At 40.0% G+C, this 26610-nt stretch overlaps 1 protein-coding gene across 1 annotated transcript in view; it reads right to left on the bottom strand.

Moving 5' to 3' along the window:
* Positions 1–45: 45 nt before the first annotated feature.
* Positions 46–26610, bottom strand: part of LOC140944664 (uncharacterized) — a 31211-nt gene continuing 4646 nt past the window's right edge. The window contains exons 6-22 of the mRNA XM_073393782.1: positions 26226–26323; positions 25286–25385; positions 24263–24386; positions 23108–23166; positions 22502–22629; positions 21350–21388; positions 20844–20899; positions 20659–20757; positions 19863–19977; positions 19123–19227; positions 17574–17625; positions 16485–16588; positions 15307–16099; positions 13343–13426; positions 3426–12985; positions 2270–2354; positions 46–2113 (exon numbers count right to left, since the gene is read on the bottom strand). Coding sequence (XP_073249883.1) covers positions 1857–2113; positions 2270–2354; positions 3426–12985; positions 13343–13426; positions 15307–16099; positions 16485–16588; positions 17574–17625; positions 19123–19227; positions 19863–19977; positions 20659–20757; positions 20844–20899; positions 21350–21388; positions 22502–22629; positions 23108–23166; positions 24263–24386; positions 25286–25385; positions 26226–26323 — 11858 coding nt within the window. The 3' untranslated portion in view covers positions 46–1856. The remainder of the gene's footprint in view (positions 2114–2269; positions 2355–3425; positions 12986–13342; positions 13427–15306; positions 16100–16484; positions 16589–17573; positions 17626–19122; positions 19228–19862; positions 19978–20658; positions 20758–20843; positions 20900–21349; positions 21389–22501; positions 22630–23107; positions 23167–24262; positions 24387–25285; positions 25386–26225; positions 26324–26610) is intronic.

Here is a 26610-nt window from a genome sequence, read left to right on the forward strand (position 1 = left end):
GGTTGGTGGCCTCGCGAATTGCCGGCTCTTTTCTCAGGCTAGACAAAAAGAAAAAGAAAGAAAAGAAAATACCTACAGAGAGTTAGGGATAGAGGGCAAGGAGAGTTCTCTCCTTTCTTCCTCTCTATCTCTTCCGCTTTTTTCTCCCTGCTCTCCGTTTCGCGCCTCTCCCTACTATCTGATCGCCTGGAAGAGGCTATCTTGAAATGCCTTAATTTCAACCGTAAATCGCTACTAAGCGTACAGTTTCATACCGTTTCTATCTCGCAAACGAGCTCATACGTACAAATCTACAGGTTTAGTTAACTATAACATAGCTGGCTTTTCTTCAGTACCAAACACTTAACTGGTTAATTTTTTTAACCCTAGAATAACATTACAGAAAGTTCTGGTTGTTGTTAATTAGTTTTTATTTATTTATTTAGGTATTGTGAAAGTATTTGTTATATTAAGCTTTCGCTTAATTTGGCCAAAAGGCTTGGTAACTTATTGAATAAATGTTATATTTCTTCCATCAGTGTTCAAAATAATAAATATATTTGTTAGTCTAACCAGCATTACCCTGCCTTTCGCACGGGTTGCATGTCTAGAAGAATATACTCTTAAATAGAAAAAAACGGAGGTCTTTCCGTTCACTAAAGGCCTTTGGCAGCGTTTGACCTTTCTGGAAACTTTTTTGGCCGAAAAGCTCATGAGCTCCTGGTGGTCACCTATCGTTTCTATGGTAAGACAACTTTTACGATTTCACTAGATCAAATTAGCTTTTTGTTTACAAGACAAATTTATGTAAACTTGGTTATGTATATTGCTCCCACTCAGATAACTCGGTAAATCTGACGTAATATTTTTTCGCTTTAGAGTTTGATAAACCTGTCGCAAAAGGTAATATCTTAAAATGGAATTTAATGAGGTAGCTTACAGTTAAAAACTTTAAATTAAACTTCAACTTTGCCCTTTGGGAATTCTCAAGTACGCAGCGAGAAAGAGCTTCTTATGTTTGAGGGTGAAAAAAAAAGCATCGAAATGCTTGCATTTTTCGTTTAACGAACATATTTTAATAAACATTAGGCAACTTACGTCCTTGTGCAGGTGCTATAAAAATAAAAATGAAAAATCCTCTGTTTATATCTTCCTCGAAAGAAAAGCACATCTCCTATGCATCTCATTTTCTCAAGAAAACGTGTCAAAATTCTCACCAGCATCAGGAGCTGTTGAGCAAGTTGCTAGTTGCTATTATCTCCCGTTTTGTTCCACGTTTTATCACAGCAGTTTGTTAAGGCCTCTTTGTGGCGAGGAATTGATCTAATAGAGTGGTGTTTTACCGGGGGTCGTGAAACCAAAACAAAAGTGGTTGATTTCAGTTCATTGATCGCGAGAACCGTAAAACGAAAATAATTACTTGGGCCAATCACTATACGAGCAGGCAGTTAAGTAAACGAATCGTCTCTCAAGGCAAGTGCTTTAAGCTGACGCACGGCCAAGGGCAGGAAAACGCTTCCTGGTAGGGCAAGATTGGTTGAGAAAAAGTCGCGAAAATGTTTGAGCAATGCAAAGCCCAAACAATTACTGAATTGCTTCCAAAACGATCTTATCTGTTATACCTTTGAATCTTTTGAGTGATTTTCAATTGGATGATGCCCCCAAACCGAAACCACACTGATCGGAACGCCAAAACTCAAACAAAGCCGATATGGGAGTAATTTAAGATTTTTGTGCTATTTTCAGTTAGGGCGACGAAAGATTTTGTTACCAGTTACTATACAAAGGAAAAATCGTTGGACATTCAACTGAGAACCCTGTAAGGAAAAAAATTTTAGGAAAAGTTGATCATCTCTCGAAATTTTTAAAAAGAGAGCCTATTTTGATGATTTCGTCTTTTTGCTATTTTGCAGCTTCCTTAAAATAGTTTTAATCTTTTTCTTGTTCTTTCCCTTTCCGTTATCTTCATCTTGATCCTGCTGTGCAACTTTTTCGCTGTTGTGTTCATTTTCGTCTCTGTCATTCTGTTCACTTGGAAGGCTGCCTTCACTTGTGAAGGATAACGGACTTGCTAGCCTTGACAGCGGATCTGGTGCTCTTGTACCAACCGAGCTGTTCCCACTGATTGTGTCTGCTGTTTTAGAAAGCGAAAATTGCTTTTACCAAGCTTTCAAATTACAAGAATCTGACCTACACCGTTCTTTTAAATCCTTTTTTTTTTCTCTGTGGAATATTACAAAGGAATAAAAAGGCTCTTGGGATCATGTGTTCGATGCGCCGAGAAACTTACCAGATGAAGTCAATGCTTTGCCAATGCTCCCCCCATCTGAATGTTGATCATTTAGCTCTGCAGATAGGTTCAAGGGCAGCAATTCCTGTCAGAAGAAAGAAGATGAAGGAGGAGGATGAATAGAGAAAGAATGACCTTAGCTGAAACATTTTTTTAAATGATTGAAGTCCACTAAAGTGCTTTGGAGATCTGATCAATAGATCCTTAAAGAGGCCTTGTCTCGTGAGCAAGCGAAAACAAAATTACCATGTTTTCTAGATTAAACACTAGGCCTCGAATTAATAGAGGGAGTTAAAAAACCCTTCAGACGACGCGTGACTCTGGCCCTGTTGGCTGCGAAGGAGACTACCGGTAGTTTGTGGTATGAAAACCCGTAAGATGCAAGGGAAAGATACAAAGGATACTTCTGGGCTTTAAAGATTAGCACGCTCGACGAAACTACAGATTCAAACAAACGCTGGGTCCACCACGTCCAGTCTGGGGTGATTAATTGAATTGGTGTCATAGGCTATCTGACTTAAGCCCTGGTTGTTCGAGGTCGGCGAGATGGGATGAAATATGGACCTCGCTGACGTCTGATTTCACCTCTCTGGTTCTTCCGCAATTAAGCTAGTGCAAAACTGGCACTGTTTCGTTTTATTTGTTACGATACCTTACGAAGAAATCCAATTCAGACTGTCCAACAATTGACTGACTATTTTAAGTGTATTACATGACAAACGTGAAGGTGAAGGTGTGTCCTGGGTGGACGAGTGAATTCCTAATTATTACCTCATAGCATCGTTTTTGGTTAGACCTATACCTTGACCAATTTCTTCAGCAAACCGTGAAATGAATCAGTCCAGTTCTTATTTAATGACAGGATGTCACTGTTTCATCTGGGAATATTCTATTCCTAATGTCTTTTACATTATCCAGCTCTCCAACTTTCGTTACGCTGACTTAATTTGTTTTTTGATACAACAGTGAAGCCCCACTTTACGGACACCCGCTTAATACGAACACCTCAATATTACGGACAGTTTGCTTTGTCCCTGGGGAAAGAAAGTCCATATTTTCTCTAAATTCAACCCGCATTATACGGAGACTTTCTATAGTCCCCTCGGTGTCCGTATAAACGGGATTTGACTGTACTAACAATGTGAAGTCCTCTTACCGGCGTGTGGGTCCGTTCAGTGTGTTTTTTGTGCTGGCTAAAAGCAATGTCAGTGGACGCTCTCTGCTGGAGATAGATGGGGTCTTGTCTTGCCGGTCGTTCCTGTAAACCTCTGCGAGATACGCTCCTAAGATCCCCATTGGATAATGATCCCCACAAGGGTAACTCTTGTGACACTGACTCATCGCTTAAAACTCCTTTGAGGCTGCGTATTTCCTCCCTTAGCTTCCCAATTTCTAGTTGTAGCCTCCTGTTTTCACTCTGTAGGTTTACTAGTTCTTTCATGGTTCTGTAACTCTCTGCCTTAATGCTTGACAGATCAGACTTTAATCGTTTATTTTCTGATTTAGTCGAGGACATATTGCGCTCGAATTTAGCCTTTTCTTTTTCGAGTCTTGACATTTCTTCTTGCATGGCCAGAGCTTCTTGTTGTAATCTGTTATTGTCATCTTTTATACTTGATACCTCCTTTTCCATCCTTTTTACAGATAATGTCCTCTCACACATTTTAGTTTTGAGGTGATTATTTCTGCTCAGTAACTTTTGCACTTGACTCTGAAGATCCGAATTGTGCCTCTTGATAATTGACAACTCATTCTTGACAAGAACATTGCTGCATTTGGTCTCTGCGAGTTCTTTCTGCATCTTTTGTAGCACCCTTATTTCGGGGCCTATATTGGTGCTATCTTCTGACGAAATTTGATCAGAGGATATACTCATGTCGAGATCCGTTGCGGACACAAGCGAGCTACTTGTGTTGTTAACCTCCATGCTGGAATCATTATCATCAGAATCGCGCGTTAGGACATCTTCAGAGGCATCATACATTGGATCAAAGCTGGCATATTTTCTGGAATTGTTCTTTAGCCTTTTCCTCTGAGACAGCCTGTTTATCATAGGAGTAGCGTGTTTTAGGGATTTTTCGGTGAGTACTCTTTCATAGTCAGTCAGCAATGGGGGAGTTCTACCATTTCTTGCATCATGACTTGACCTCAAGGATTGATGGCTATTCTCAGCTGTCAAAGGACCTCGATCCCTTTTTATGCTTTTCTCTTCGTCAAGCGAATTTCCCACGTGGTCTATTGACAGTCCTGTTTTCTTCTGGCGAGAAACAATTGACGAACGTGGGAACTGATATGTGTTTTCCCCTGCCTTGCCTTCGGCTTGACGTGGCGTAACAGGGCTGACAGCTCTTCCTTGACCGTTTGGAGATGGTGGAGAATTAGTTGAAGGCAACTGTATCAATTTTTCACCAAGAGATAACGTTAAGTTACCTTTTGAGGTAAACGGCTTTGTTGATGTCTCAGCTTCTTTTCTTTTCTCAGATTGTGTTCCTTCGCCGTCACTTTCATCTTCTGTTGTTCTTGGGGAGAACTGGGTGCAGTTGTCAGTGATTTCCATAATCTTAAAGCTCTTTAGCATGTTGTTCTCAGCTTGAAGTGCCGAGAGCTGTGCCGTCATTTGAGAGTTCTCATCAAGCACGCATGACAGCACTGTTTCCAGTTTGGTGTATCTTTCAGTGATATCATGGAGTTGTGTCTCCAACCTGAGTTTTGACGCATCTGTGTCCTCGGAACTTACGCGAAACAGCTCTCGCTCCATCGCCTCTTTGGTTTCCATGGCGTCTGATAATTCAATCTCAAGTCTTGCATTTTGGCTTTCAAGGTTCTTTTTAGCTTCTTCGATCTCATTTTTTTCTTTTTTTAAATCTCTTAGGTTTTGCTGAAGCTCTTCAAGTTCCTCGTCGTTTAGTATTTGTTCCTTCAAAATCGCTTCATTCTGTGTTTGAAGCACAGCTGTTTTTGCCCGAAGTGACTCGCATTCACTAACCAGTGAGCTGATTTCCCTTTTCATGCATAGCTTTTCTTCCATTAGCGAGCCAATTTCAAGCTGGTTTTTCTCGTGTTCCTCAGCACGTTGTGCCAGCTCTGACTTTAAACTGGAGATATTCCACTCTAATTCACGTCTTGATTTTGAAATATCAGTATCAGTGTTGGTGTCAGGAATTTCCATGTCATTGGAGCTTATCTCTTCCATTTCCATTGGCTTGCTGCTTAAGGTGTCGCTGGGTGCATCATCAGATATTTGCTGGTCAGTTAGCAATAAATTACTTGGAGCTTCGAGGCTGGACGTTTCACCTGGTTCCAGGACAACCGTAGTGTAAGACGCCCTCGGATACGGATTTTCCATGATCTTGAATTCTGTTTCCGAAGGTAAATTTATCTCCAATGTCTTTTCGTTCATTTCTTGTAAAGTATTTTTGCAACCAACTGGACCCTCTGGCTTCATCTCTCCGCAACGTTCCTTGTCCACGGAATACAGAAAATTCTCGTTTTCTTCGTCTGGAGTGCTCTGATCGTTTGGTGAGTCACATTCAAAGTCTTCAATGCGAAGACTGAATGTTGTAGTGTGTTCGCTTCTACTTATGCCAATATCATCGAACTGCGACACGATGATTATTGGAATAGGAAGTCCCTGGTAATAAATTGCTTCTTCTAACATCTTTGGTCCTGTGCAATTTGATAGTGTCCTCTCCGCAGTTTTTTCTGGGTGGTCGTAATTACCTTCTGGGATATCGGAACGGCTGATGCTTTGAACACCATAGATGTTGCTCTCGACGGCATTGGTGTTGTTTGAGACATCCTCAGTTATGTTCTGGTAACTGTTTTCTTTACCGTTGTCAATACCTTCAGCATTTTCTGAATGGCTAGGGTTGTCTCCATGGCTATCGTTTGCCACTGTTTTGTCTTCAAGAAGGTTATTTTCCCATTTATAGAAAGAAGTGATGGTTTGAACGCACCGACTTTGAAAGCTTTGCGTGCTTGGATTTGTACTTACAGAGTTCCTTTTCGGTTCCTCTGCTTTTACCAGCTGTAAGCTGCTGTATTGCGCTTCATTCGCATCTTTCCATTTTTTCACTTCCACTGTAAGGTCCTCGTTTCTGTCTTGTAAGTCTTTAATTTCAGCTCTACAGGAGTGTAACTGTTTTTCCAGATCGGTCATTTGTTGAAGTTGGTTGTGACACGTTTCAAGCTCACGTTTCAACTTGTTTTTGATCTCTGTTTGGGAAAGTAAATCTTTCTCAAGTTCCGTTATCAGGTTTTCAGCTTCTTTACCCTTTCTTCGAATATCTTCAAAGTCAGACTCGATCTGCTGCAATTCTCGCAGTTTTTCCTTAGCTTTCCGACAATCAGTACTTGTGTTTTCGACTTCTTTTAACAAGCTTTCTTTTTCTTGGCTATAGGATGACAGTAAAAGTATCATCTCTTGTTCCTGTTTCAGACAGGACTCTTTGTTATGCCTTAGCTCATTCTCCGTCCAGTTTTTTTGCTTATTTGCTTCCTCTAATTCCTTAAGTAAGCTCTCTCTTTCTTGTTTGAGCAATGCATTTTCTTGTGCGAGATTCTCGAGACACTTGCTGTCATCATGTTCTACCAGTTGCTCCCTTCCAAATTCAAATTGAGTTGTCTTTAATTGGCAGACATCTTTAAAAGTTGCCTGTTGTTCCTCTGTCGATTCTTCGCTTAAGGCTTCATGGCCTTTCTGTGCTAGGGCATTTTCCACATCATCCTTATCAGTTTTGAAGCATTGATTTTCTTGCACCAGTTCTTCCGTTTCCTTTTGTGGTCCTATTTGATCAGCAACATCAGGCTGCACTGATTGTGGTTCGCATCCGTGATTACCAGGCAAGATGAACTGCGGAACTTCTCTGGTAAGTCCGGTGGTGGTTTCCTTGTCAACTAGAGTACTTTCACGTTGTGGTTGTTCAACCTCGATCCGGGATGGTTTTATCAGACAGATTTGATTATTCGCCGTGGTTAATTTTTCTACCTCCATTACTAAGAGTTGCAGATCTTCCTGTTGCTTGGGGACGTTTTCCCAACTTTCCTGTTGAAGTTTCAGCTTAGTCATTTCAACTAGCTTCTCTTTTTCCCTTCTTGATTCTTCAACGTCAGGCTGCAATGGGTTTGACGGGTACTCACTGTTACTCTTTGCTGATTTCAACGCTTCGTGCAAGCTGGTTTCACAGTCTGCATTCTCGCTTTTGCCCTGGTCTTTTGTCGAGGGCTCTGTGGCTTTGTCTTGTTCAAATTCTGACTCACTGTCGCTGGATATTAGCACATTTTGCTTCAAGTCCACGGCAGATAAGTGCGCTGAGTTCTTTTTCTCCAGTTCATGTACTTTCTCACGAAGAATTTCAAGGACATTTTCTTTCTCGCCAACTTTGGCCTTTAACATCGCATTTTCCTTCATCGCCTTAGCAAAAGCTTGCTCTAGTTGCATCTGTGTTCTGGCGAAATGCGTAGCCTTCCTCTCCAGTACCAATTTCTCCTTTGCCATCAACGAGTACCCTGTCTGCATGTCGATAGTTAAAGGTGTGCTTGCACTTTCGTTTTCAGGTTTTGCATTTGCTTTGTTGTGGTCTTTTAAGATAGAAGGCGTTACAGTGTTAAGCGTTTCCACGATCTCATGTTCGGATTGAAGTTCCGTGGTTTGAGTACCCATAGTGGCACGAGGTGCTGGCGTGACTGCACCATTACTTTTTTCTTTTAAACTGTTGAGTTTTTCTTCTAATTGGATCTTCTCGTTTTCCAGAAGTTCAATTTTAGTTTGCAAGTTCTTTGCCGTTTCCTCGGCTGTTTTGCTTTGTACAGATGTAGCCTCTTTGCTGTCTTTTAATGCAATCGGTTCCCCTTTGATCTTTGCCTTCGGCTTATTTTCGGCGTTGTTTGTTTTCTTCTTGCCATCCTTCCGTCGCAGTTCTTCATTTCGTTGTTCCAGGCTCTTAATTCTACCTTTCACAGCCTTGTTCTCCTTCCTCAGAGACTCGTTCGCCAATTCAAGTTCTTTGATCTTTTCCCGAGATGATGCGAGTTCACTCTCAAGATGTTTCTGCATCTTCTGAAGCTTCTCAACTTGATTTTGGAGTGATACGTTACTCTTTTCTGATGAATCTTTACTAATATTCCTGCTTTGCTCTTTAAAAGTGAGCAGCTCTCTACCCAGCTCCTCTATTTCCGTTTGCAGTTTCCTGTTGCAATCCTTAAGGCGTTCAAGTTTTTCTTTAAGGGTAGCGTTTTCTGACTCCAGCGATTCCCTGCTACGTTGGTGATCTGTCATGGCTTTACTCGTGTTTTGTATTATCTCCACCTCATGCGTCAACCGCTCGTTTTCTTTGTGAAAGCAATGAAGCTCTTTTTGCAAGCTTTCCAGTGCCTTGGTCTTTACCTCTAGCTCTTGTATTAATTTATGCGAGTCATCGCACTCTGTTTCAAGTCTCTGATTTAAAGCACGGAGCTCTTGAAGCTCCTTCTGTAGCTGATCATGTCTTTCCTCTAAATCTTTTCTTCTCTCTTCCTGTGTTTGCGTATTCTCCGATGCGTATTTGATGACTTCGAGTTTCTGCTTTAGCTTACTGCATTCTTCTTGGACTCTGGTTAGTTCCTTTTCCAGAAGCCTTTTCTCTTTTTCCAGTAATACTGTATGTTTTTCAATTTCTAATGTATCAAATGTGGTTCTTTCGCCCTGAGACTTGTTTTCAGTTTGGTAGTTAACTATTGCCTCATCTTCCTTTCCTTTACATTGACCACAATTATCTGTTGTGGTAATTGTAATATTTTCATGGCTTTCCTTAACATGTTTCACTTCCTCCAGTGGATTTTTCATCTGGCTGTGGTCGGTGGTAATGTATACTTCTTCGCGATGACACGGTGATTGTTCCTGATCGTCTTTATTTCGCTTATTGCAACCTACAAAGTTTTCCATACCAGAATCGCCGTGCATCATCTTTTCATCTTGGTTCTTTTCGTTCTGTCTCGTCTCGCTCCCGGCTTTCGACTCCTCAAATTCTACTTCTAACTTTCGAATCTGTGTTTTTACGTTTTCTATTTCTATCGTTAGTTGGTCTTTCTCTTTTTCTAATTTTGCACTGTTCTTTTCGTTCTCTCTTCTTTCCTCGTGCAAGGTATCCAGCTCTTGACGCAAAAAGTTGTTCTCTTTGAGAGCATCTTCTAAACGCTTCTCCAAGATCTCTTTGCAAACACTTGCTTCGTGTAGGTGAAAACTTTCTTGTCGCTTCTGATTCTTCAGCATGTTGATCTCTTCCTTAATCGTTTCACAAGAACATCGCATCTCCACGAGACGTACTTCCAAATTTGCCGCTTTCTCAATATTTTCATTTAATTGCGAATTCAAGAGATTTCTTTCGGACTCACTGTGATCAAGGTCATTCTTAAGACGTTCACAGTCTTTGTTAGCACTTGTTAATTCAAATTCAAGCTTCAATTTTTCGCTCGTAACTTTCAAGAGATCCTCTTCGAGTTTTCGCTTTATGACCTCGTCGTCATCGCTCGTTACCCTGCGATAAACGTCTTTCATGGGTTCTAGTTGCAGTGGATTCGTTAGGCCACCGCTGGTGCTTTGTTGCAGAATTTTAACATCTCTTTGAGCTCTCAACGCTTTATTATCACTTTTCAACTGGGTAATCTCCTGTTTGGCGTCATCTAGTGACCTCATTAGAACAATTTTAGCCATTTCATTTCTTGATAGTTCTTCTGCTTGTATATTCAATTGCCCATTGTCAGCTTCTAGCTCTGTAATTCTCTCCGTTAGACCTGAAACATCTTTCTTCGCACTTAATACCACTTTTTCTGTTTGGTCTGTGGCAGGTACGCTTTGTATCAAATTTGTGGTTTCTCTAGCCACTCCGTCCGCACCTTTTTCTTTGTCGGTGAGAGCCTCCTGATATTGCTGTCGTAAGATTTCATATTCTCTGGTCAGCTCAGCATGTTTTTCTTCCAGTAACTTGTATTCGTCATTCGCATTATCAGGGTATTCTTTAATCTCCTTAATCGTATCGTCCTTGTCTGAAGGAGTTTTACAGTCCTCTTCTGGTAACTCCTTTTTCTGGTCTATCAGTAATACCTTAGCTTCGTTAGCTTGTAGTTTGTCTATGAGATCATGAGCACTTTCTAGGTCTTGCCTGTACATTGTAAGAACGTGTTCACTTTCTGATAGTTGCTGTTGAAGGTACCCATTCTCGAGCTTCAGTAGCTGATATTCGTGTTCTAGTTGCTTGCTCTCGTCTGCAGGCGATTCAGCTATGGATGAAGATGTGTCCCCTATTTCATCCTCACTTGTATGTGTGATGGTGTAAAATTTCTTACTAGGAGTTTTGTTAAACGTTTTCTTCCCCTTGATTAACTCTGGCTTCTGTGTATTGTTGTACGATTCCTGCCCAAAGCTCAGACTGTCTTCCCTGAAGATGGCAGTCGCTCCTTCAGTGTGGCTATTTTGTGTAACTGTGGCGAGTTCTGTTTCCACTTCAACCACACGAGAATTTACTTTAGCTAGTTCTTGCCTGAGACTCTGTTCCATGCTCTTTACCTTCGAGTATTCATTTTCTAACGCTTCCTGGTATTCCGCCATGCCTGCCAACTCTTTCTGCAAATTACAATTCAGTCTTTTCTGTTCAGACACCTCGGATTCCAACAACTGAGTATTTTGTATTTTGAGAGTTTCGAGTTCATGAAGAGCCTTTTCGCACTCTTTCTCAACCTGAACTCGTTCTTGGTTGAGGCGTTTACATTCCTTGGACGCAACTTCATGTTTGCTTTTACAAGAAGATAAATCAGATTCCATCTTAGAAATCTCCATTTCGAGCATTTTGTTGTCTTTTTCTAGTCTCGTGCTCATGTACGAAATGGCTTCAATGTCCTTCTCGAGACGCGATGACTTGTCTTTGTACTTCTGAAGTTCGTCCACAATTTTCAAGTTGTTGTTTCGCATATCAACAATTTCACCTTCCAACTTCATCTTCTCTTTTTTAAGAATGGCGAATTCGTTTTCGAGTCGGCTGCATGCATCCTCGCTTGTTCTTAAGGCAGCTGTCATCCTTGCTGATTTTTCTTCTTGGAATTTTTGTGACTTTTCCAGTCGAGCTTTTTCCTGTGTCGCTTTATCTAGTTTAACTTTCAGTTCAGCAGTTTCTTCCAGGAGGCCAACCACTTCCATCTCGTTTGATGTGAACTGAGTTTGAGGAGGATTTCGAAGGTCAATTTTGCCGACCTTTGTTTTCCCAGGAGACTTCAGTGAAGACTTTGCCGTTATCTTGGTTGGCGAGGGAGGTGGATTGTCGCTTCTATAACCTTGAGACGTTTTCAGTGCAGCACTAAGAGCATTGTTTTCTCTCACCAACACCCTCTCTAATTCTGATCGTAAAGCCTTTATCTTTTCATCGAGTATATCCCTCTGGGTTTTGACATTGAAGTACTCTTCTCGAACCTGTTCACAATTTTCCTTCTCTTCTACCAGCTGGTTTTCCAGATTGGTTATGGTTTCTTGTGCCTCTACTAACTGTCCTTTCTTGTGATCGAGCTCTTCTTCCAAATCTTCGCTACTCTCTTGAGCTTCCGCTAATTCTTGTTCGGTTTTGTGCAACTTTCTCTTTAACTCTTGTATTTGTTTCACCAGTGCTTCCCGTGACTTGCTTTTCAAGTCTTCGTTGTTATCGTTTGCCATAATCGCTTTTTGCCTTGGACCTAAAGCGGTAGCATTCAGCTTCTTTCCACTCTTACTTGGTGATGTCGCTTCGCTTGATTTCTCTTTGGCTGGGCTTGTGCAAGGTGAGCGGAGACTTCGTGCAAGTTTCGTAATAATGATCTCTTCATCGCTGTCGTCTATGTTCGCGTCGGAAAACGTAGGCTCCTGATCATCAGTTAATTCATCGTCACTAGCTGCCTCTATGCCAGGTTGAGGCATAAAGGGGTAAATCTTGGATATGTTCTCCATACATGTTTTCAAGAACGCTTCTCTGGACTCATGTCCATCGCTCATCTGAGAACTGTTTTCACTGTCGTTACTTTCATGTGAAACTTCCATAACGTCAGAGAGCTCTGGGTAAGTTCTTACCACCTCTTTAGGTGATTCAACGACGACCTTTCCGTCGTCCCCATCAATGGATTGCTGTAAATTCTCTTGGCTCTGGGACCTTTTGACATCATTTTCCAAGTTTGATTTTTCCAGTTTAAGGTGGAACAATTCAGATCGTAGTTTCGTGACGTGATGCTTCATTCCGAACAGTTCTTCTTCGACCTTAGTCTTCTCTTCCATTGTGGAGAAGAGCTCTGTTTCAAGCTTGCTGGTGTCCTCGTATACTTCGCTGATTTCCTTTTCAAGCTCTGTTTTACTGTGTTTGAGATTTCGAAGTTTTTCTCGTCTTGGTGATATCGATTCCTTTGGTTTTTTTTCAGTCTCTTGACCTGTGAAGGCGCCTTTTCTGTTTCCGGTACTCGTCGATATTTCAATATCCCCCTTAGCGCCAGACTTTTCGTTGTATGATTTATTTGGATTAAGTGCGTCTTCTTGCGCAATACTTTGGTTTGGGTCGGTGGGATTGTGTCGCCTTCCTTCGTTAATTTCACAGGCTTGTCGTAGATCTACAAGCTCTATAACAAGCAGGCATGCCAGTAGTGTTTTGTCAATGATCACAAACCGAAGACAGTTCTCCAGAACAGAGTTTAAATTTTCAGAGTTTGCCCACAAATCCGCGTCAGTTAAACCTGCAAGGAAAATTATGGTTATTAAAAAAAGTATGGTTATGGAGAGTAACTTTTAGTTTTAAGTGAGATTCGATTTTGTCACTCATGAAAGCGCATATGACATTTTCCAAGAACATTGTGAACAAACAATGAACAACACACGCAATGATAAGTGTGCCGCAGAGCTGCAATGCGCTGAATTCCTTTTGCTGGACTTACTATTGCGTATTACATGATCAAAAAAGTTTACACTTAAGCCTACGATAACCCATGCAATTGCATTAAAAATAAGTAAAGAAGTGAATATACCAATAAACAGTAAGATTAGGTTTATCACTAGCCCAATATATCCAAGTCCAAACAGATGTTTATTCTTACTTGGCATGTTATTTCGTCGAAACATGATCAATCTGGTGAGCTTCTTCCTCAACTCGTTCCACTGCAACGTTTCCGCCAAAGATTCTATAAAAGGCATTGAAGCATGCAATTAAGTGCCGCGATGTTACGAGATTTTGTTAAGTTAAGGGGATAAGTAACATGGAGAAAAGGTTGAATCAAAGGGCTTCTTCAAAATATATTAGCTGTTTCGATCAAATTTGTTCATTCTTTTTGTGTAAAGCGTAGTTATTAAAAGTTTTCACAAGGTGTAAATTAATTACTGGGCTGCCTCAAGGCACGCCCAGTTATAACTCCTCTTCCGTTCAGTCGTCTCCGCAACATTCGGGCACTTTCATACGGGCACTGTTAATTGTTCACCCAGGCCAGTTTAACCCAGAAAGGGGTGTGTGTTTCGACAAAGTATGTTTTCCCAGTTCAGCATTTCACTTTTGCAGCTTCTATTTAAAGATAAAAAAGAAGACTCGGACGACGGATTTACACTTCGAGAATTCCGGACACAGGTTTATCTCTTAGCCTGCGAAGGTGGCGGTTTCAGTTTGGCGAGAGGGCAAATGAGCAGTAAGAGAAAAAGCAAAGCGTTTTGAGAAAGGCAAGTCACTTACTGGTGCAGTAACTTTGCTTCCTATAGGTTGTCAGAGTTTTTGCTATTGTTTGTATCTGTATCTTACTAAGCTTTTATCTGAATTAAATTTGCGCATGACTTTGTTTTGCTAATCTCCCATTCAAGTTCGCTGGCTTTAAGTTTTTCGCTATACAAACCTTTTGATGAAGGTGTAAACTAAATCGATCGAAAGTGGGATCTTGAAAAACCTATATAAATCGATTTCACTCGAAACTTCACGTGACATAAGCTTACACATGTATTTTACTGAAAGTGTTTTGAATTCGTACACTGTAAATCTGACGGATAAGTACAGTATTATATGAATGAACCGTAGGGCTTCAATTTAAGTTGTTGCAATCATCACTATGACCCAGGCTAGATGTAAACGAAGTCACGAGCTATTGTATTTCAAGGTGAGTTTAGTTCAGTCCTTAGCCACCCACGGATTTACCTGTGGAAAGCGTTTAGCCTAAAATGTCGGAGGAGTAAACAAGAGGATAAATTTCTTCCATGAAAATACGTTAGTCACGGCTGAGAAAAATGGCGAATCTTCAACTCGTATTACGGTATAAAAAAAATTGTGTTATCGACAGTTTAATCTGTTTACATTTTTGTAAAGTTCATTTGATGAAATCAACACGAGGGTAATTAAATCTTTTAACTTTTTGAGGTCGCAAAAAACGAACAGCTATTTCCTTTAAGTTGAAGAAAAATAACAGGAAACAAAAGGAAAAAATCTTTATCTTGTGGCAAAATGCGCTTTCGCGGTGTCGACCATAATTTTAAAATAAGATTATCATCTATTTATAGTCTCAGTGCAATCGGTTGAATGAGGCCCATGGATCGATCTGGATTGGTTTAATGGGTGGATTCCTTTTATTATAAGCTGTTGCCTGTCTGCTGTAGAAAACTTCTCGTTTTTATGCAACACAGGTTTTATGGCAGCCCAGTGAGGTCGGTTTTCGGCGAGTCTAGTTACTTATAAATTCAAGCAACCGTGAGTTCACTTCACGATCATGGTGTTTCCTTATTTTCAGGTGTAGTGGATGTTTGAATCTAAGGATAGTAGACAAATCGTTAGCGCACGATTTTTATGTAAACAGGATGGTCAGACACGAAACCGTAATACAACCAATGCCTTGGAAAGTGAGCATGTTCAAGACGGGAAAAAGTCACGTTGTAGGTGAATAACCAAATTACAGAGTGCTGAAATTAGTAGGTTAAGGTTTTCAAAGTTCTTTTGTCACAGCAAAACTTCTCAAGGCAATTTTCTCCCTAAAAATCGCAACCTCTGCACACCACCGCTGCACCACAAGTATTTGATGTCTCTTTCACTAACCTTCACTGCCATTAACTTGTTCCTCCACCAGCGACGACATCAAGTTCAACACTTGCTGCTCCACGTTTCCTTTCGAATTCGACAGCTGTTTTAAAAGCGCTTTTGTCTTAACCATGATCTCCCTTCGACCAGGCATAGTCACCCTTACGTGATTTTCGGACAAGGAGCCGTGTCCATTAGAGAATGAGCGGGCACTGAGCTGTGCATCTGGCGATGTCCTTTCCCTAGAGTCTCTACCAATAAGTTTAACCAGCATCTTCCTCACTCCCCCCGCTAATCCTGTATTGGTTTCATCACTTGCTGGGTTGCACATGGATAGACTTAGATTAGGTTCCTGGGAGACACTTCTAGAAGAGTCTTTGAGAGACATCTCCACTGCGCCTGGCCGAGGCAAAGTAAACTGAAGATGATCTTTTGTCCCGGGCGCTCCGTCCTTTCTCCTGATAAAATCCTGATTACAGACCAGATGTAAATCAAGCAGTTGCAGAAAGCAGCCAGCGTTGCTCAAAAGCGCTTCTTGGGTTTCAAATAAAGCTAGATGGCTTTTGACTTTCGCAGGCAACGATGTGTCAGAGAGAATACTCTTTGCTGCATCCGGGGTTTGTAAATTTGCCAATAGGTCCAAGGACATGAGTTCTGCCAACAGAATGGCCTCGACATCAGGGGAGCTTCCTATTGGTTGAGACACTTGTTTCTTGAGACAGACCAGTTTTGTTTGGAGATTGTTCTTCTCCTCCTTTTCTCTCTGGACGCTTTTGGAGAGGTTAGCAATCACAGAAACCAGTTTCTCATGCTGCAGAGAAAAAAGGGTAACAAACATGACGAAGAAGTAATTTCCTGAAACAAGCTGAAAAGATATCATCGTATTTATGGAAAATATAAATTTGCTTTTTCTTGTCAGCCACCGAAGGTCAGCCTAAATGGACATGCAGTTTGTTGTTTACTTTAAAGTTAAATCTGCTATTCAGTGCAGCGAACATTTTCGTCAACTTTTTTAAAGGGTAAGTAAATTCTCCAAAGCTGAAAGGTGTGAATGTTGGAGAGGCCGTTCTGTAGAAGGCGATGATTGTGAGAAGGTGGAATAATAAGAACCCGCGGTGAGAGATTATTCTGCCATTTTCACCTTGACCGTTTCTATACGTACATTGCTTAGGATGAAGTGAATCGGAGAGACTTACATCTTTTCCAGCGAAATTCTCGCTTTCCTGGTAGCAGGTAATAGCGGACTTTAAGCGTTGTATTTCTCTGAGGTATTCCAACTTCTCGAATTTGTACTTGATATCTGAGCATAAAATATTCACACATCATTAAACTCTATGGTGTTTTTGCACTCTGCATTCCACAATCACAACTCGCCTTGTACTCAAGCTGATAATAAGAGATACCGAGCAATACGTAACACGACCAATTCTCTTTTAACGGACACCTTTATAAGAGATACATATTCATAAAAAGACACCTGGGCCCAGTTGTTCAAAGTTCGATTGGCGCTTAACCCGGGGTTAAATTTAACCCCGGTTTCCTTTTTCTTCAAATTATTTTCTTGGATAATTTTCTCTGTTATATTTAAAGCTTCAAATCATCAACTTGTAGACAAAAAGAATTAAAACTGAGATGCCTTTTAAGCTTTCAAATCTGAATTCAAATCTCGCACTAACCCTGGGTTATCTTAACCCAGCTTTGAACAACTCGGCCCTGGAGTTGGACCCTGCGAGTCTTTTCTTATTTCCTTATAAGAAAGACACCTAGTTAAATTGGACGCTTTTTTAGTGTCTCAACGCCGTCGGTCTAAGACAGTACAGTACAGTACAGTTAAAATCCTCCAGTCGGTAAACCTGTTGTCATGGAGTTGAACTGGCGACTACTCGGTCGACTGGTGCAGCGAAACCACTCTCATCCTGTGTAGTGTTTATTGTCTTTTTAATGTCTTGCAAAGTGTGTCAGCCCATAGATAAATCAGTTCAAGTTTTAGATGGGTAGTGGCATTTTTCCTTAGTGCCGTTATACTGCTGGGCGAGTGCATTGGTCAAACGCTGTGACCATTCATTTTAAAACCACTGATCCTGAGTACCTTCTCGTGACATTTTGTTTTCTGTGCAGGGTGGTTTTCAATTTGAGGAAGTGTTTACAATCGTAAAATATAACTTTTACAGTGGTACCTATAACAGAAAAGTACTTGCATTCAGTTAAGGAGCAACGGCGTAGAGATAAAATCGTCTTAGGAATAAGCTAGGAAGGGCCCCAAAGACGCAATAATCTAATCTTACCGTGATCTTCCAGTTTCTTTGCCAGTCTTTCAGCCAACACTTTATAATCAACCTGTTAACGAATGCATTTAAACAAGATTCAGTTGCATAAGATCTCACTTTTTTTATGGTTTAGCTTGCGCAATGTAGCTACAGTCTCTCACTCTACACGATACAGGGTAGATGAAAATCCCTAACACGACATTCACATTTAAGAGTATGTTTCTTCGATACTTTTATTTTTACTAGTATAGGGTGTAGGAAATAGACCTATTTTGCGCGGGAATCTCGACTGGGTCAGGACTTCAGTGATGTCAGTGACGACAATTTAATGAATGGGATCTCATTTAGAGATTAGGGAGCTTTAGCATCGACGACGGCAACGGCAGCGAAAACGTCAGTATTAAAATGAAATCTCGTTTTTTCAATCTTTTTCGCGTTTATTCCAATTTGCTGAAAATGGCAAGTGTAGGCGAATTTCCCTGGAGTTGATTTCTTGAGGACCGTACTCAAGTTTAGAGAGAGAAAAAGAGATTCGTCGTCGCTTGTTTACGTCCTCCATCAAACTTGCAATTAGGCATTTTCACGTCGTAGTCGTGCAAGGACGGTAAAGAAATGTACAAAAAAGCGTGATGCACGTGCAAAGTTGTTGTTTTGCGTAATAAACCTATTGCTTTTTTGACGTCCTGGTTGCCGTCGCCGTCGTCGTTGCTAAAGCTCCCTACTTTCTATGTTGTGTTGATTTTATGGTGGTCATAGTTGGTATTTAGAGTGGTTTTCGTTTGAGTGTCGTAAAACCAAAACCAAGGTAATTACTCTGGCCAATCACATCGGACACAGACAATACATTGAACCAATCAAAACTCGAAGTAATTACATGCGGCTGACGCAAAGCGCGGGAAAATGCATGCGAGCGCGTCACAATTGGCTTTGGTTTTACTTCTGATTGGACGAAAAGGTGGCGCGAATCTTTTAAGCCAACCGCATCGTGTAGAAAGTGCAAAACCAATTACTTTTCGACACTCAAATGAAAACCGCTCTAATAGTCAGATTTGTCAAGTTTTAGGTTCCTTTTGGATCCAATGGTGTCATGATTATCTTCATTTGGTTGACTGTAATTTAACGAAGACGTTCACAGGTTTAATCGTGTTTACGAAGCAATAGACTGTTCCCGCATTCCTGTGAACAAAGACACCAACTCGAGGCTTTTGACGACCAAATTCAAAGCCAATCTTCTACTTGTTTTAGAGATAGAAGAAATAGGTACGTTACGTTGCCATGGAGCAAAATTGCTGGATCTCAAGAAACCGTGGTCCTGCTAATATGACGAGTATGACTTTCCTGTGCATGATTGAAATCAGGAACGAAACGGGAGCCCATACTTTCTTCCGTCGTTCGACAATGCCACTTGCCTTTTCTGTCAAGAAAGATGGTCGAGGTCCAGAAATTTTGCTACCATGGTAACGTGACGTCAAACCTCTCCTCTCTATTGTGTACGCTCACAGGTGTGGAATGCGGGAAAGGTTTTGGTGGTTTGGTACCAAGCGCCAGCTGTTATGTAGCTTCTTACCTCAACATTGAGTCGCGCAACGTTTGTTATTCTCATGGCTCTAAGACCAAAGTTTAAACTGCATTTTGTCTCGTTAACCTCGGCAAGCGACGGTGCGATGCAAATCTGCATACAAAACAACAAAAAGAGAAACAAAGAGAGCAATACGTTGGCAGGTTGTTATTTGGATGACTTTTTATTGTGGTCTATAGGCACAACACAGTTGTGAGAAAGGTATTTATCAGGGTCTTGGTTAGACAGATATAGAAAACTGTTGTGGGATATTTTGTTCACACTCTGTTTGTTTTGTCTGATGTTTTGTCTCCAAACACTGTAAATAGTAGGGGGCCTGGCCCCCGGTGTTGTGGTCTATCTCTCACTGGGGAGAGGATCTGTTACGTGCCCACAGTAATGGTTGCCACGTGTTGTTGCGGTGACCCTGCCAAGAATCGGCGAACCTAGGCCTAAGTAAATAAAACACTCATCTTCCGTTCAACTTTCATACTTGTTATACATACATTGTCACCTAGATCATGACTTAAATGTTGTTTTCTTTTTTTCAATAGCCCTGGATTTTGTGTACAAAACGAAATTCAGTAAATTGTGTACTCTAAAATTAATAGTGAGTAATCATGATGCTAATGACGATAATGACGATTTCATTTTATAACTGTTATAAGTTTCCTACAGTGCCTAAGGCCTCAAAAAGGCATTGCCAAGTAAGAGATTAAATAAACAAGTACTGCTAGTTATTTTCTTACTATGAAATTCGTTTTTCCATTGTCGCCGAGGCAGTCCTGCAAGAGCCTGGTAAGAGTTGAATTCCTATACGGCACATGACGCTTGTGTCCCCGTGCAAGAGCATAAATCACATTGCTGAGGGGTGGGGTAAGAAAATGAATCGACAGTATATAATATCTGTCCTTAACAAAACAAAGCGGGGTCAGTATATCAGTTGAACTTCTTTTGCTTTTAAATTGTTATCGAGGAGGGGTTTTCTTGAATGCAATCGGGACGTAATGTGGTGGCCATTGCCCAAAAGGCGGGAGAGAGGTTGCCGAAAAAGTTTAACCTAGAATGATAGAATGAATTTATGGACTGTCTTCCAAGAGAAATAAAGTGGCCATTGAGGAAGAGACGGGTAACCGTTAGTAGAAGTGCGACTGTAATATGCGCATTTCTATTTACGCTTTTTTTTTATCAGTTCTAATTTTATACGCGCTTCTTTTCGATGTAAACTTTGTAGCCTGTGGTGTTAACTTTCCTTATTTAAACAATAAAACGTACTTATTGCATCACTTGTAAATAGAAAACGTTAACATTGTACAATGAAAAGTTTTGTACTGTCTTAGTACAAGTAATAAGAATCTTCGGGACAGTCCTACAAAACGGGCGCCGTCGTGACGATGAATCTTACCAGCACGTTTCAGGATTGTTTAAAAGGTCATTTTAAGTGAAAATGCTTGCCAATATGAAGTATATGAAGCATCGCGAAGGAGGAGCTGAATTCTCACGAAATAATGTAATTATGTTTTTTTAATCTATATTTTAACCTACCCGAGCTCAAGCAATGATGTATTCAAATACTTTGCCTCTGTCAAGCGTACTCCTTCAGCTTTTGTCTTAGTCAGCCTCTCACTTCCGGCTAAATCACACCTGAAAAAGAGTTAGCCATGATCGTTTATCCTTCGTGCTTTTCATTTCTCTACCACCATACAGTAAAGAAACTAAAAAATACTTACAAGTTGATTTTTCCTTTTAGAATAAGATCCCCTTCAAAATTGTTTCCGTTGTTCAGCTGGAAACCGAAAAAAAACATCATCATCATCATCATCGTTATAAAATTAAGATTGTAAAAAGGAAAGAGACAGTGAAATTTAACTGACGAAGTCATCTACTTTGTGATTTACCGTAAAGCAAAAGTGTGATATTCAAGAAGAGCTTCTCACAGAGAAGTGCACGGTTGGACATTTGTCGACTATCTACAAATGCCGCTGCTATTGTTCAACAAACGTTGAACAGTGCATCATGCATTGCTGATATTCAACAGGTCAAAGGCTGCTGAACAATTCATCAAGTTGTAACTTGCTGAACAGCGACATTGCTCGGCCGGTTAATTGTTTGACAAATGTAGAAGGGTGTTGGACCTTGTATCATTTGCTTTAAAGCCTTTTGTGCATGTTAAAAGTAGTCTCAAGTTGTTTTTTATCTAAGTAAAGGACTAATTCACCAAAGAAACTTTTTCCACCTCTTTCTCCATTAGCTCTTTAAGGCATTCCCTTTCACGCTAAAAAATTAAAAAAAAAAACATTTTATAGCTATGATGAAATATAAAATTCAATCAAATTATTTCAGGTCTATTCAAGAAACATTTAAGAATAAAAATCAACGATGAAAATTTTGAATGACGTTTCGATGACTCGCTCAGCATTTTCAAATTCTAAAAAGTTAGATTGTTAAAAGTTCTTTATATATTAAGAATGCGTGTGAAGTCTCGTTGCACGTGATTAAAAACTACAATGTGGAATGTAGTGAGTGTTAATTAGGTACTAAATAGTTTCGCTTTTATTGAGTCTGATTGAGTGTTCAGTTTGGGTTTCTTTTCCTGGATAAAAAGCATTTCGTAGATCAAGCATTCAAATTTCCCACGACATTTCTTCAGTATAGTGAATTGTTCAGTGAGATCTTTGTTCTTCTGATTGTGAGAGTCACGCAGGTGTTTTCCAATAGCTGAGTGCTTGTGTTCATCAATGCGTTGGAAAAGGTGTCGGCGAGTATAACCAACATGTCGTGGGGAATTTGAATGCTTGATCTACGAAATGCTTTTTATCCAGGAATAGAAACCCAAACTGAACACTCAATCAGACTCAATAAAAGCGAAACTATTTAGTACCTAATTAACACTCACTACATTCCACATTGTAGTTTTTAATCACGTGCAACGAGACTTCACACGCATTCTTAATATATAAAGAACTTTTAACAGTCTAACTTTTTAGAATTTGAAAATGATGAGCGAGTCATCGAAACGTCATTCAAAATTTTTTTCGTTGATTTTTATTCTTAAATGTTTATCGAAAGCGTCTATTCAAGAAAACAACAATAAAATGGAATTAGGGAATACAGGCATGAGTACAGGAAATTTAGCAGACTCAAATTACATAAGAACCAGCTGGAAAGAGATTTCAAAAACTGGAGAGCGCAAATTTTTCAATACTCGCTTTCAGTATCTAAAAGACATTTTAAAACTTAGGGAAACTGGCCTCTCTATACAATACATAATGTGTCGTTTTTGCCTTTTTTTCATACATTCTTCGCAGTTTTAGAGTCCACACACACCAACTATTTATGAATATAAATTAAATTGTCATAAACCGTTAAATGTGCCACATGGCTTTACCTTATGATGGCTTTTCCTCTCCTGTTTCAGTTCTTTAATGAGGTTGTTAATGGTTTCGTCAACAGCCATAATGGATTCTTGAACAGTCTCCTGAGACGCGGAGGTGTCACTTTCACTCGGCGGTTTTTCTTTTAAATGAGAAATGAATGTCTTTAGAACGCCCGCCATAATAAAAAGACTTGGTGATGGTTTTAAAGAAATACGAGGGACGCCTGTGATCAGACTCCCAGGGAAGCGTGTTGTGGAGAGATAGGGAGCCTGAGATGTTTCTGGCCCTCCCTCCTCCCTTTCCATCCCCCTTTCCGCCTCCCCGGCTGTTCTTAACTTCTCTCCTTCTTTTTTCCCCTTTGCCAACTAGAGAGTCACTTCAAAGGCTATCGAAGGAATTTGAAATAAATGAAGTCCTTTCTGTGTTGCTGGGACATAGGAAGGTGTTTTGATAATTTTTGTATTTTGGATTTTAGAGACTGAGGGCAATAAATCATGGTGTTGGTGGCGGTGATTGCGCGGAGTTCTTTGCCAGGTTTAAATTTCCGCCTTCAAATCTAGTCAATGTTGTTGGAGTTCGACTCGCTTTAGAATTTCTTGAATTGTTTACTTTCTTACCATTGGCGATGTGTTCCTTGAGTCTTCTTTCTATAATGAGCTGCATGATGGAGTGAGACCTGTGGGGAAAAAGAAGTTGTTTGTCGATTTGCTTTTGTTCGTCGTCAAAGCTTCATCTTGCTCCTAAGTGGAGCCTTATCTTGTTTTGTGGTTACTGTTAAACCTCTACATAGCAGCCACCTTGGGGACAGAATAAAGTAGCCGCTGAAGAGCGGTGACTGTGGTAGAGAGGTTAATATTATTTACCAGTAACGCCTTCCCTTCGAAGCCGAAGATTGATGGCGTGGGAAGAGCTAAATATTACGAAAAAAGAAAAATGCAGAGTACATTGTTTTCGGGTTTACAGGACTGTGATTGAAGAAGAAACGGACTGTTTAAATTTGGTTAAATTAGTGTTCTCAAAGAAAGCCTAAGACAGTTCCACTGAGTGATTGTTCTCAGCAAGGGTCAATGTATGGACTGTCAGCCAAAAAAGTAGCCGTTGTAGAGAGGTGGCCGTTATTGGAGGTCTAACTGTATTACGAACCAGCCAGATTTCTGTGTCCAACAATAAAACTTAGAGAGTAAATATTGAAACTTCACAGAGGAGCTTCCATTGGTTACTAACAACTGAAGTGTTAGAGGGCTTACGATTTACAACACCACCCTCACAATGTAATAGTCCAGTTTCGAATTAAAAATTACCGCTGAATACAAACATTAACGACACATTCATACAGGGTTAGCCTCGACGTAAAGTAAAATATTCAGAAATTCTGGCGAGTGAGTGTTTGAAATTTGAATATACACAATAGACAGAGTAATAAAGAGGTCTTTTTCTCGTTGGAATTTGTGAATATATTACTTCAGATGGAGGCTAAGGCTGTAAATTCTTTAATCCAGCGGTCATAGCGAACTGATCTTCTAGAGAGAGGTCTTCAAATCCAGAGACATTTTTAGATTCAAGCCGTGCCTTTCGAAACTGAGGAAAATATATACCCGCAAAGCTCGGTTAAAATAACAAAGAAAATAAATTCATCATGAAATGGTGCAATCTTGACTTCACACTTTGTCACTGACGCATATTTATTGCTGTACTCTAACTATTAGTTCTATGTGAGACTCAACTGAGTGCCACATATTTGAAAATAAAAGCTGTTTTCAGTAGTGCTTTACCTGCTTGAATGCCTGACCATTTTGGTTTCGGCAATAACAAGATGTTGCTTTCCAACCTCCAAAAGCGCAAAAACATCTCCAGCGCTCTTCACCTCGTGCTGTGTTAAGTTTGCAACGTAAACACCTGGAACAAAATTTCATGCAAATGAATTTTTTTCTCTCGCTGAAGCCCCTTCCCAACGAATCCGGATATTTTTAAAAATGGAGGCTTTTTTCTCTGTTGTCAAAAAAATAAGCATCTTGATGTAGCGTATTCGAATCGTTTTTGAAAACCTCCATTTTTGTCCGTCCACACGTAAATGAAAATCCTGCGAAAACTCCACCCTGGAGAGCATTTTTAAAAAGATCCGTTTTCGGTGACCGTTTTCAACGGATACATGTGGATTGTAGGCCAAACCAGAGAGAAAATATCCGTTTTCAAACAAAAACAGTTTCGTGTGGGCGGGGCCTGATTCGGGCTAGTTCTGTTTGTACTGAAAAGTTCAACAAGCAACAAGAGAAACTGATACCTTTTAATAAGGAGACCACTCCACATAGGGAGAATGTCAGTGGAATTTTGAACTAAATTTTTCCCTTCAGTGGTGCTCAGAGCTAAAAGAAACCCCTTAAAATGCCAACCTTTGACCGTCTCCAATACAGAGTTTTATGGAAAAAGAAATTCAAAGTTCTCGAAAACTGCTTTTTTTGTTTCAGAGAATTAGAATATTGATCACTACAATAGATTATAAAATATTGATGATAAGAGGGAAAACATTTCCTTGTTTCATGTCCTCTTGGTATTAGCACTGCGACTTATACAGCGAAGATAACGGTCATTTTTGGCCACAGGTATTGGCCATTTTTGATCACTTTTGAAAATGTAATTTATGTTGACTAGCATACGAAACGTCAAGCGTATGTAAAAATGCGAAAGTTCACAATGTTAACCAGCGCTTTTGAGTTTTATTTTTGAATAGAACCCAGCATCTGGAGATCTGTGGATAATTGACAAAAATTTGGTTCTTGTTAGGAACGCGTGCGTACCTTTCTTCGGATGTTCCCTGACTGGTAAATCTACCATAAGCCGAGGATTCAGCAGATCATAAACTTTTTCTTGATAGACTTGCAGAAATGAGCACATAACCTGGGCAAAGATAACCAATCCAGCCATGATTAAATCCAGATGTAGTTAATCGATAAACCGATAATCGACAGTAATCGATGTGAATCATCGATGAATATCGATTTCCGATATCGATGGAGAGAAATCGTTAAAGAAAAAAGTTGTGACTTCGATTAATATTCGACGATTTTCCGATAGAAATCGATGATGATTTTTTGTCCATTGTTATCGATTACTATCGATCCTATCTATTCGATTATAATCGACAAATTATTTTTCCTATATCCATCAATATTAATCGGCGGATTAAATCAATTAATATCGATGATATCGATTTGTTTCCGATATCGATTTTTAGCGATTAATTACGTCTGGTTAAATAAACAACGACGAAGGGGTTAGTTCTTCAAAAGAAACCATATAACTGCCTCATTCAGTTTGTAACCATAAGAAGGTTCAAGGCTACTCCTTTTGTCAGATTAAATATAATCTCTAAGACTAATAATTAGCCATTTCCACCACCTCTTTAACCTGGTACTGCCTTTTGTATAATGTCGCCGTCCTAACTTAGTCATCGTTGACTCTATGAAACAGACAGATCTCTAAGGCGGATCCTTAGAGTCTTTTCCAACGGCTTAGGCCTCTTAAGTAAATTAGACTGTCTTGAGTATTGTTCTTGACAAACCCTGTAAAGTCACAGGGAGATCAGAAGTGTTTCAAGTTTCGTTTGGCTTAATCAAGCAAGAGAATGCAAAAAGGGAGGCCTTACAAAAAGTGATTGATCGCTGCATTGGAAGGAAGCCGTCAATGGTACGTAATAAATCTGGCAGGAGTAGGAAAGGAGGACTACGTCAAAAGTACCTTGTATGTGTGAATCTCATCGTTGTCAATTTTCTCAAAACAGTGTTGAACAACTCTTGTGGTAATGCCATCGTCTGACAATAATGTGAAGGTTTTTCCTGAAAGGTTTAATATAGTTTTAAAAGGTTAGATTTAGATTTTCACCTGAAAAGCAAATAACCCTGAGCTACGTCGCAGATATTTCATTTTCCCACCTCCTTTGTAGATTGCTTATTACGGAGTCTTATCGGGCTAAACGAGGAGGTTCACTGGACAATTTGGTTTTAATCATTGAGCTGATGGTCAATGATGGACTTGTCACTGAATAGACTAGCTTGTATATATTATGTTGCAGTTAATTTTTGTTTTTCTTTTGCTTAAAATTCATTAGCATACATTGCCGTGC

The sequence above is a fragment of the Porites lutea genome, chromosome 7 (genome assembly GCF_958299795.1).
Source record: "Porites lutea chromosome 7, jaPorLute2.1, whole genome shotgun sequence".
Classification (NCBI taxonomy): domain Eukaryota; kingdom Metazoa; phylum Cnidaria; class Anthozoa; order Scleractinia; family Poritidae; genus Porites; species Porites lutea.